This window comes from Pan paniscus, chromosome 11 (genome assembly GCF_029289425.2).
Source record: "Pan paniscus chromosome 11, NHGRI_mPanPan1-v2.0_pri, whole genome shotgun sequence".
NCBI classification, from domain to species: Eukaryota; Metazoa; Chordata; class Mammalia; order Primates; family Hominidae; genus Pan; species Pan paniscus.
In genome coordinates, this window is record NC_073260.2 from 45,091,631 (window position 1) to 45,103,088 (window position 11,458).

Genomic DNA, 11,458 nt, shown 5'->3' on the forward strand with positions numbered 1-11,458 from the left:
TGGGGCCGAGCGCAGTGGCTCACACCTGTAATCCCAGCACTTTGGGAGGCCGAGACAGGCGGATCACCGGAGGTCAGGATCCCTGACCAACTTGGTGAAACCCTGTCTCTACTAAAAATACAAAAATTAGCCAGGTGTGGTGGCAAACACCTATAATCCCAGCTATTTGGGAGGCTGAGGCAGGAGAATTGCTTGAACCTGGGAGGTGGAAGTTGCAGTGAGCTGAGATCACGTGAGTGCGCTCCAGCCTGGGCAAGAGTGAATCTCCATCTCAAAAAAAAAAAAAAAAAAGATACTGGGAATGACTTGTCTAATTTACTTTCATTGTCTCATGAGTGTACAGTAGAGCTTTGCTGAGCCTGTAAGATACATAGAATTACATATATACAATTGAATCCAGTGTCTTCTGTTAAGGCAGAAAAAATTCTTTGCAAAATTGTAAAACAATGTCATTCTTCTCACTATAACTTTTTTCTTTTGGAAATTCTTTTGTGAAGTTATTTTTTGCATAACTATGTTATTTATGTTAAATTTTTATTGTATTCATGTAAACATTATTTTATATATTTTAATTTTATTTTTAAGTTAGCCTACAGTAAAATTGACTTTTCTTGTGTACAGTTCTATCAGTTTATTATTATTATTATTATTATTATTTTGAAACAGGGTCTCACTGTCACCCAGGCTGAAGTACACTGGCATGATCACAGCTCACTGCAGCCTCCACCTCCTGGGCTCCAGCGATCCTCCCACCTCAGGCTCCGAAGTAGCTGCGATTACAAGCATGCACCATCACACCGGGCTAATTTTTCTATTTTTTGTAGAGATGGGGTTTTGCCATGTTGCCCACGCTGGTCTTAAACTCCTTGGCTCAAGTGATCCTCCAGCCTCGGCCTCCCAAAGTCCTGGGATTACAGGCATAAGCCACCATGACTGGCCAGTTCCTGAAGTTTTAAAAAACACAGATTCATATAACCACTGCTTCAATGCAGATACAAAAGAGCTCTATCACCCTAAGAAACTCCCTCGTGCTGCTCCCTTAAGGCCACATTCTCCCACTAACTCCTGGCAACCACCGATTTGTTCCCTAACATTTATAGTTGCATCTTTTTGAGGTTGTCATAAATGAAATAATACAATATGTAAACCTTTGAGACGGGCTTCTTTCACTCAGAATGTTACCTTTGAGATCAATCAAGTTGCTGGGTCCCTTTTTTTGCCGGGTAGTCTTCCATTCACTGTATGGATGTACCAAAGATTACTTACTCATTTACCAGTGGGAGAGAAGTTTTCAGTGTTTCCAGTTTGGGGGTATTACAAACAAAGCTTTATGAAACACCGCTATACAAGTTTTCATGTGACCATAACTTTTCTTTTTTTTAAATTTATGTTTTTTTTTTTTTTTTTTTTTTGAGACAGAGTCTAGCTCTGTCGCCCAGGCTGGAGTGCAGTGGCGCAATCTCGGCTCACTGCAAGCTCCGCCTCGTGGGTTCATACCATTCTCCTGCCTCAGCCTCCCGAGTAGCTGGGACTACAGGCACCCGCCACCACACCCGGCTAATTTTTTGTATTTTTAGTAGAGAGGGGGTTTCACCGTGTTCGCCAGGATGGTCTCGATCTCCTGACCTTGTGATCCACCTGCCTCGGTCTCCCAAAGTGCTGGGATTACAGGCATGAGCCTCCGCACCTGACCATAACTTTTCATTTGCTAAGGTAAATACCTAGGAGTGGGACTGGTGGGTCATATAGTAAGTATATGTTTAACTTTATAAAAGGCTGCCAAGTGTTCTTCCAGAGTGACTGCATCATTCTCCATTCCCACCAGAAATGTGTGCAAGTTCTAGTTACTCCACATTCTCCACATCACTTGGTCAGGTCAGTTTTTCTATTTTAGCTGATGGTGTGGTGTCTCACTATGGTTTTTTTGGTTTGTTTTTTGGGAGGCAAGGTCTCACTCTGTCACCCAGGCAGGGGTGCAGTGGTGCTATCATAGCTCACTACAACTTCAATCTCCAGGGTTCAAGTAATCCTCTCACTTCAGCCTCCCAAGTAGCTGGGACTACAGCGGTATGCCACCTATTTTTTATTTTTAGTAGAGACATGCCCAGCTATTTTTGATTTTTAGTAGAGACAGGGTCTCACTATGTTGGCCAGGCTGGTCTGGAACTCCTGAGCTCAAGCAATCCTCCTGCCTCAGCTTCCCAAAATGCTGGCATTACAGGCATGAGCCACTGTCCCCAGCCTCACTATGGTTTTAATTTGCACTTCCTGATAGCTAATGATGTTGTAAATATTTTCTTGTGCTTATTTTCCATCGATATAACTTCTTTGATGAAGTATCTGCTCAAGTCTTTTACCCATTTTTTACTCAAACTCTATTTTCCTTCTGTTGAGTTTTGAGAGGTCTTTATATGCTCTGAATACTAGTCTTTGTCAGATAAGTGATTTCTCAACATTTTCTCCAAGTCTGTGGTGTGTATTTTTATTCTCTTCACAGTGTATTTTTCAGAGCATGGGTTTTAAATTTTGTGAATCCAATTTGTCATGTTTTTTAGTGGATCAGGCTTTTGACATCATATCTAAGAACTTTTTGTCTAACTTCAGTTCATGAAAATTTTCTTCTGTTTTCTTTTTTAAATATTATGCTTTGAATTTTTACATTTACGTGTAAAATCAATTTTTAGTTAGTCTGTGTATAAGGTGAAATTTAGGTCAAGGTTCATTTTTTTGCAGGATGACTAATTATCCCAACACTGGTTTTGGAAAGACTGTCCTTTCTCCTTTGAATTACTTTTGCACCTCTGTCAAAAATCAATTGGCCATCACCTCATACCCATCAGAATGACTACTGTAAAACAAAACAAAAAACAGAAAATAATGAGTGTTTGGTGTCAGAGGCATTTGAGCCAGAGCAACTCCGTCTTGAATAGGAGCTGGGTAAAATAAGGCTGAGACCTGCTGGGCTGCATTCCCAGGAGGTTAGGCATTCTGAGTCACAGGATGAGATACAAGGTCAGCACAAGATACAAGTCACAAAGACCTTGCTGATAAAACAAGTTGCAGTAAAGAAGCCGGCCAAAACCCACCAAAACCAAGATGGTGATGACAGTGACCTCTGGTGGTCCTCACTGCTCATTTTACACTAATTATAATGCATTAGCATGCTAAGAGACACTCCCACCAGCACCATGACCATTTACAAATGCCATGGCAATGTCAGGAAGTTACTCTATATGGTCTAAAAAGGGGAGGAACTCTCATTTCTGGGAACTGCCCACCCCTTTCCCAGAAAACTCATGAATAATCCACCCCTTGTTTAGCATATCATCAAGAAATAACTATAAGTATACTCCAGTCAAGCAGCCCATGCCGCTGCTCTGCCTATGGAGTAGCCGCTCTTTATTCCCTTACTTTTGTTTTTCTTTTTTGAGACTGAGTCTTGCTCTGTCACCTAGGCTGGAGTGCTGGAGTACAGTGGCGCGATCTTGGCTCACTGCAACCTCTGCCTCCTGGGTTCAAGCAATTCTCCTGCTTCAGCCTCCCAAGCAGCTGGGACTACAGACATGCGCCACTATGCCCAGCTAATTTTTGTATTTTTATGAGAGACAGGGTTTCACCGTGTTGGCCAGGCTGGTCTCGAACTCCTGACCTCATGATCCACCCGCCTCGGCCTCCCAAAGTGCTGGGATAACAGGCATGAGCCACCGTGCCCGGCCTATTCCTTTACTTTCTTAATAAACTTGCTTTCACTTTACTCTATGGACTTGTGTGAATTCTTTCTTGGGAGAGGTCCAAGAACCCTCTCTTGGGCTCTGGGTCAGGACCCCTTTTTGGTAACACTGCTGAGAATATGGAGAAACTGAAACTCTTGAGCACTGTTGTCATGAGAATGTAAGATGGTGTAGCCACTAAGGTAAACAGTATGGTGGCGCCTCAAAAAATTAAAGAGAGAATTACACTATGATCCAGCAATTCTACTTCTGGGTGTATATTAATAATAATGTATGCTAAATAACATATACTACTAATAATAACCAAACTTGATTTATCCTGCTATACTCACCAACACAGAGTACTTCAGACACCAGATGTGTATGGGGTTCTCCCCACACACCAAGTAAGTAACCAGCTCTGCAGCATGGACACCAACTGGGTGTCCTCTAATTCAATTCAATTCTGACACTATCTACCTGGAGAGAGCATCAGATCCCACAGGTTGAGTGCTCAGTCCACAAGACTGCCCCCCACTTCCTATGCCAATTGCAAGCCCCAGGTTGCTTTACCTGCACTTCTTACTGACTGGCTATAAATAGGGGATCCCCACCTCTGGTCCGATTAATTTGCTAGAGTGGCTCACAGAACTCAGGAAGACACTTAACTTTTAACTTACATTTACCAGTTTATTATAAAGAATATTACAAAGGGTATTGATGAAAAGATGCCTAGGGTAAGAGATGAAAATAGACATGGAGCTTTTATACCCTCCCAGGCATGCCACCCTCCAGGAACTTTCATGAGTTCAACTATTCAGAAACTTCCCACACCCTGTCATTTGCAGTTTTTATAGAAGCTTTGTTAGGTAGGCATAATTGATTAAACCATTGACCGCTGGTGATCAACTTAACCTTGAGCCCCTTTTTCCTCTCTAAAGGATGGGGCTAGGGCCAAAAGTCCCAACCTTCTAATCATTTCTGGTGACCAGCCCCCATCCTGAAGCTACCTAGGAGCTGCCAGCCATCTGGCAACTCATTAGCACACAAAAAGACATCACTTTGGAGATTCCAAGGATCTTAGGAGTTGTATGCCAGGAAATTGGAACAAAGACCAAATATATATTTCACAGTACAACAATACCCAAAAGAATTGAAAGCAGGGAATCGAACAGATATTTGTATACTCATGTTCATAGCAGCATTATTCACAATAGCCAAAAGGTAGAAGGAACCCAAGTGTCCATGCATGAATGAATGGATAAACAAGATGTTGTATACACAAACGAGAGAATATTATTCAGTGTTAAAAAGGAAAGAATTTCTGACAAATGGATGAACCTTGAGGACATTACATTAAGTGAAATAAGCCAGTCACAAATACTATATGATTACTTATATGAGGTACCTAACATAGTCAAGCTTATAGAAAGAGAAAGTAGAATGCGGGTTGCCAGGAGCTGGGGAAAGGAGAAAGGGGCAGTTGTTGTTTAATGGAAATAGAGTTTGTTTTGCAAAACGAAAAAGTTCTGGAAATTAGTTGCACAACAATATGAATATATTAAACCATACTGAACTGTATGCTTAAAAATGGTTACGATGGTAAATTTATGTTACATGTATTTTACCGCAATTTAAAACAATCAATTGGCCATATTTGTGAGGATCTATGTGTGGGTCCCATTCTGTTCCATTGATCTATATGTCTAAGTCTTCTCCAATACCACACTGCCTTGATTTCTGTAACTTGATAGTGTCTTTTTGTGTGTGTGTGTGTGTGTGTGTGAGACAGAGTTTCACTCTTGGTCGCCCAGGCTAGAGTGCAATGGCATAATCTCAGCTCCCTGCAACCTCCATCTCCTGGGTTCAAGCGATTCTCCTGTCTCGCCTCCCGACTAGCTGGGATTACAGGAGCCTGCCACCACACCCGGCTAATTTTTGTATTTTTAGTAGAGATGGGGTTTCACCATGTTGGCCAGGCTGGTCTCGAACTCTTGACCTCAGGTGATCTGCCCACCTTGGCCTCCCAAAGTGCTGGGATTACAGGTGTGAGCCACCGTGCCCGGCCTTGATAGTGTCTTAAAATTGAACATTGCTTATTTTTTATCTGGGGGAAGGGGGTGAGGTAAGACGGATAGCTATAAACAGAAATACTAGTATTGGAAATATATTCTTAAATAAACACAATGGACACAGTCTGATAAGCTTTATGCTGAGAAAGATGGGGACATGTTATATTTCTCTGTTTTCCAGTGCCCAGGCCAGTGCCTAACTACCATTGAGTAAGCACTCAATAAATGTTTTTTTTTGTTTTTGAGACAGGGTATTGCTGCGTTGCCCATGCTGGAGTGCAGTGGTGCAATCATGGCTCGCTGCAGCCTCCAGTTCCTGGGCTCAAGTGATCCTCCTGTCCAGGCTGGTCTTGAACTCCTGGGTTCAAGCTATCCTCCTGCTTCGGCCTCCCAAAGTGCTGGGATTACAGCACTTGAGTGCCCAGGCACTCAATAAATTTTTGACAAAGGAATGAAGATATAACTTTCTTCACCCATTGCAGCCTAAAATGCAAGAGAAGCTCTGGGATATTAAAATGAGAAACAGTCTTGGAAAAAAATTAATTTGAGCACACAGAATATTTTCCAGTGTGCACTACAAAAAACATGTAGTCAAAAATATCCATAGAAGTGTTGCTTAGAATGGGGCAAAAGCCCAAGGGAAAACCCACCCTCATAGGTTTAATGAGAATTACAAGCCAGGCTTTAGGCTTGTATTGTAGTCAGGCATCAACCAGCATGCACTGGTGTGCTCTGACTCATTTCCCTGCAGCTGCTAACTAATCGAGGGTCATGCAGCACAGTGACCACCTGCTCCCCCATTGCTCCCATAGATAGAATCTGACACTGGACCTTTTTACCCAAGAATGGCTTAAGGTGTTTTTCAGATCCTGAATTCCAGCAGAATGGCTGATGCCAACCGTCTGAAAACCCCTACCAAGAAAACGACTCAGCATCTCCTGGTCCCATGACTTCACTCCCCACTTCTCAACCAGTCAGCAATCCCCATACTTTAGCCCATCACCTGTCCAGACCCCTTAAAATCCCCATCCCCAAACCTCTCAGGGAGGCAGATTTGAAGTTTCCTCTTGTCTTGTCTTCTCGTTCGGCTGCCCTACAGTTATTCACCTCTTTCTCTGCTGCAATCTCCACTGTTCTGGTGCATTGGTTTGTTACCATGCAACAGGCAATCGAACCTGGTGGTCCTATAACCATATTAAAGTGAAACTGAGAAATAAATAAATAAATGTGAAACAGAGAGGTGTGACTTAGAAATTGTACACATTGGGTGTCACAACTTCCCTATACTTTGTGTTTTCATACTGACCTTGTTCACACTAATAAAGTGCCAACCTTGACTGACTGATTGTGATTCTGATGATGAGGAGGAAGAGGAGGAGAATAGGGATATGGTAAGAAGATTTTAAACCATTCTCTTTTCTCATCTTCCAAGTATTTACAAGTGGCTCAATTTTTCCAAGTATTCCTTTCTTTCTACAGAACTTCCATTAAAATAAAAAACAATTCTAAATCAAGCCTTATGGACAAGAATTAATGGTTCTCCCTAATATATCCCAAATCGGTGTGTCACTTGGGCAAGTCACCTCTCTCCCAGATTCTTATTTGTCCTACACATAACTGGGGTTTTGCAACAGATGTTACTCTTCCTTCTCCTTTCCAGGTCTGTTAGAAACTTTATTAGGAAAGCCTGAAAGTAAAATCTGTACTGTTTACATCCAGAGAAATGTTTATACTGACTAAATAATTTCCTCAAATCTGGTCACCTTTCTATGGGAAAATTCCTCATCTTAACAATGTTTCATGCATAAAGTCATTTGGCCTCTTAACTGCATTGTTGGATATTTTTAAGACCAAAAGCTTGCTAAACCCAAAACAGCGAAAGCATTCAGTTGAAAATAAAGTGAAAAGCCACATATGTCTTAGAGGGAGAAAACAGTGCTAATGATTTTAGGCCTTAATAGTTTCAAGATCCCGATTGGCTGCTCTGAAAAGCCATCTTTGCATTGTTCCTTGTCCAGCTCCTTGCTCGCGGCGGCTGCCTCCGCCGCAGACTCTGGCAGCTTTATCGCCGGAGTCCGTGAACTCTCGTTTTCTTTTTAATCCCCTGCATCAGATCACCGGCGTGCCCCACCATGTCAGATGCAGCTGTAGACACCAGCTCTGAAATCATTGCCAAGGACTTAAAGGAGAAGAAGGAAGTTGTGAAAGCGGCGGAAAATGGAAGAGACGCCCCTGCTAACGGAATGCTAATGAGGAAAATGGGGAGCAGGAGGCTGACAATGAGGTAGATGAAGAAGGGGAAGAAAGTGGGGAGGAAGAGGAGGAGGAAAAAGAAGGTGATGGTGAGGAAGAGGATGGAGATGAAGACGAGGAAGCTGAGTTGCTACAGGCAAGCGGGCAGCTGAAGATGATGAGTATGATGATGTCGATACCAAGAAGCAGAAGACCGACAAGGATGACTAGACAGCAAAAAAGGAAAAGTTAAACTAAAAAAAAAAGGCCGCCATGACCTATTCACCCTCCATTTCCTGTCTCAGAATCTAAACGTAGTCACCTTCCAGTATTGAGGCCCGCCCCCCCACCATGGGCAGTGCCACCCACAGATGACACACACTCTCCACCACCCAACCTAAACCGTAAGAATTTGCAACAGGGGAGGAAAAAAGAACCAAAACTTCCAAGGCCCTGCTTTTTTTCTTTTTTTCTTTTTTCTTTTTTTTGAGGCAGAGTCTTGCTCTGTCACCCAGGCTGGACTGCAGTGGTGCGATCTCGGCTCACTGCAAGTTCCTCCTCCCGGGTTCATGCCATTCTCCTGCCTCAGCCTCCCGAGTAGCTGGGACTACAGGCGCCCGCCACGACACCCGGCTGATTTTTTGTATTTTTAGCAGAGATGGGGTTTCACAGTGTTAGCCAGTATGGTCTCGATCTCCTGACCTCGTGATCCACCCACCTCGGCCTCCCAAAGTGCTGGGATTACAGGCGTGAGCCATCGCGCCCGGCCTGCTTTTTTTCTTAAAAGTACTTTAAAAAAAGAAATTTGCTTGTATTTTTAATTTACATTTTATATTTTTGTACATATTGTTAGGGTCAGCCACCTTTAATGATCTCGGATGACCAAACCAGCCTTCGGACCGTTCTCCGTCCTACTTCTGACTTTACTTGTGGTGTGACCATGTTCATTATAATTTCAAAGGAGAAAAAAAAAAAACTTGTAAAAAAAGGGCCAGGCGCGGTGGCTCACGCCTGTAATCCCAGCACTTTGGGAGGCCGAGGCGGGCGGATCACGAGGTCAGGAGATGGAGACCATCCTGGCTAACACGGTGAAACCCCATCTATACTAAAAATACAAAAAATTAGCTGGGCGCGGTGGCGGGCGCCTGTAGTCCCAGCTACTCGGCAGGCTGAGGCAGGAGAATGGCGTGAACCCGGGAGGCGGAGCTTGCAGTGAGCCGAGATCGCGCCACTGCACTCCGGCCTGGGCAACAGAGCAAGACTCTGTCTCAAAAAAAAAAAAAGATTGTTTTTCTGTTGTCGTCTTTGCTTTTCTTACAAGTTTTTTTTGTTTTGTTTTGTTTTGTTTTTGAGAGTTAGTCTCGCTCTTTCTCCCAGGCGGGAGTGCAGTGGCGCGATCTCGGCTCACTGCAAGCTCTGCCTCCCGGGTTCAAGCCATTATCCTGCCTCAGCCTCCCCAGTAGCTGGGACTACAGGCGCCCGCCACTACACTCGGCTAATTTTTTGTATTTTTAGTGGAGACGGGGTTTCACCGTGTTAGCGAGGATGGTCTCGATCTCCTGACCTCGTGATCCGCCCACCTCAGCCTCCCAAAGTGCTGGGATTACAGGTGTGACCCACCACGCCCAGCCCTGAAAAACAATCTTATTCCCACCATTGCAGTAACTTTTTTGTGTATGTACTTAGCTGTACTATAAGTAGTTGGTTTATATGATTTGGTTAAAAAGGCCGGCTGGCATGGCGGCTCACGCCTGTAATCCCAGCACTTTGAGAGGCCGAGGCGGGCAGATCATCTGAGGTTGGGAGTTCAAGACCAGCCTGACCAACATGGAGAAACCCTATCACTACTAAAAATACAAAAAATCAGCCGGGCGTGGTGGCTCATGCCTGTAATCCCAGCTACTGGAGAGGCTGAGGCAGGAGAATCGCTTGAACCCGGGAGTCGGAGGTTGTGGTGAGCCAGGATCCGCCATCGCACTGCAGCTTGGGCAAGAGTGAAACTCCATCTCGGAAAAAAAAAAAAAAAAAACTAACTAAAAAACAGGCCAGGCGCAGTGGCTCACACCTGTAATCTCAGGCCTTTTTTTTTTCTGGGAGGCTGAGGCGGGCAGATCATGAGGTCGGGAGTTCGAGACCAGCCTGGCCAACATGGCAAAACCCCGTCTCTACTAAAAATACAAAAAATTGGCTGGGTGTAGTGGCGGGCGCCTGTAATCCCAGCTACTCGGGAGGCGGACATTGCAGTGAGCCGAGATCGTGCCACTGCACTCCAGCCCGGGCGACAGAGTGAGTTTCCATCTCAAAAACAAAAAGGCCAGAGATAAAAGGCTTCTTTTTTTTCCTTTTATTTTTTTGAGACGGAGTCTCACTCTGTTGCCCAGGCTGGAGTGCAGTGGCACGATCTTGGCTCACTGCAACCTCCACTTCCCGGGTTCAAGCGATTCTCCTGCCTCAGCCTCCGGAGTAGCTGGAATTACAGGCGTATGCCATCACGCCCGGCTAATTTTTGTATTTTTAGTAGAGACGGGGTTTCACCATGTTGGCCAGGCTGGTCTCAAACTCCTGACCTCATGATCTGCCCACCTCAGCCTCCCAATGTGCTGGGGTTACAGGTGTGAGCCACTGCGCCCGGTCTTTTTTTCCCCTTTTTTTGTTTATAAAGTTGCTGGGGGGTTTTTTGGCCTGTTTGATATATGCATGAAACAATGTTGTCCAACAATAAACAGGAATTTTATTTTGCTGAGTTGTTCTTAAAAAAATAGTTGCAATATACCAGAGAGAAAAGTAATAAACAAGTAGGCTTTCAAAAATATCAAGGTTATTGGTATTTAAAATCAAACTATGGCTAGGCACGGTGGCTCACACCTGTAATCCCAGCTCTCTTGGGAGGCTGAGGAGGGAGGATCACTTTAGGCCAGAAGTTCGAGACCAGCCTGGCCAACATGGTGAAACCCCGTCTCTACTAAAAATACAAAAACTAGCCAGGTGTGGTGGTGCACATCTGTAATCCCAGCTACTTGGGAGGCTGAGGCAGGAGAACCACTTGAACCTGGGAGGCGGAGGTTGCAGTGAGCCGAGATCACACCACTGCACTACAGTCTGGGTGACAGAGTGAGACTCCATTTCAAAAAATTTTAAAAATAAAATCAAACCATTAGAGTAGTTCAGACCTTCCCCTAACACTTGCAGGGCCCAGACTAAGAATGCAAAAGAAGGCCCAAATATCCTATATCCAGGTATTTAAGTTGCAAATAGAATTAAACTGTCAGAGAAAACATGCTCTATCTTCCTAGCTTGACAAATGCGCCCTTCTAAAACATTAAACTTTTTTTTTGGCGGGGGGTTGGAGGGGACGGAGACTTGCTCTGATGATGCCCAAGCTGGAGTGCAGTGGCATGATCTTGGCTTGCTGCAACCTCCACCCCCCCAATTCAAGCAATTCTC

General features: G+C 44.2%; 1 protein-coding gene across 1 annotated transcript; it reads left to right on the forward strand.

Annotated features, from left to right (window-relative positions):
- The first annotated feature begins 4,646 nt into the window (after positions 1 to 4,646).
- Positions 4,647 to 11,226, forward strand: LOC100975401 (prothymosin alpha). Its single transcript, XM_024930205.4, is given in 3 exon segments — positions 4,647 to 8,023; positions 8,026 to 8,160; positions 8,163 to 11,226. Coding segments are annotated over 3 exon segments (327 nt in total). The 5' UTR covers positions 4,647 to 7,914; the 3' UTR covers positions 8,246 to 11,226.
- The last annotated feature ends 232 nt before the right edge of the window (positions 11,227 to 11,458 follow it).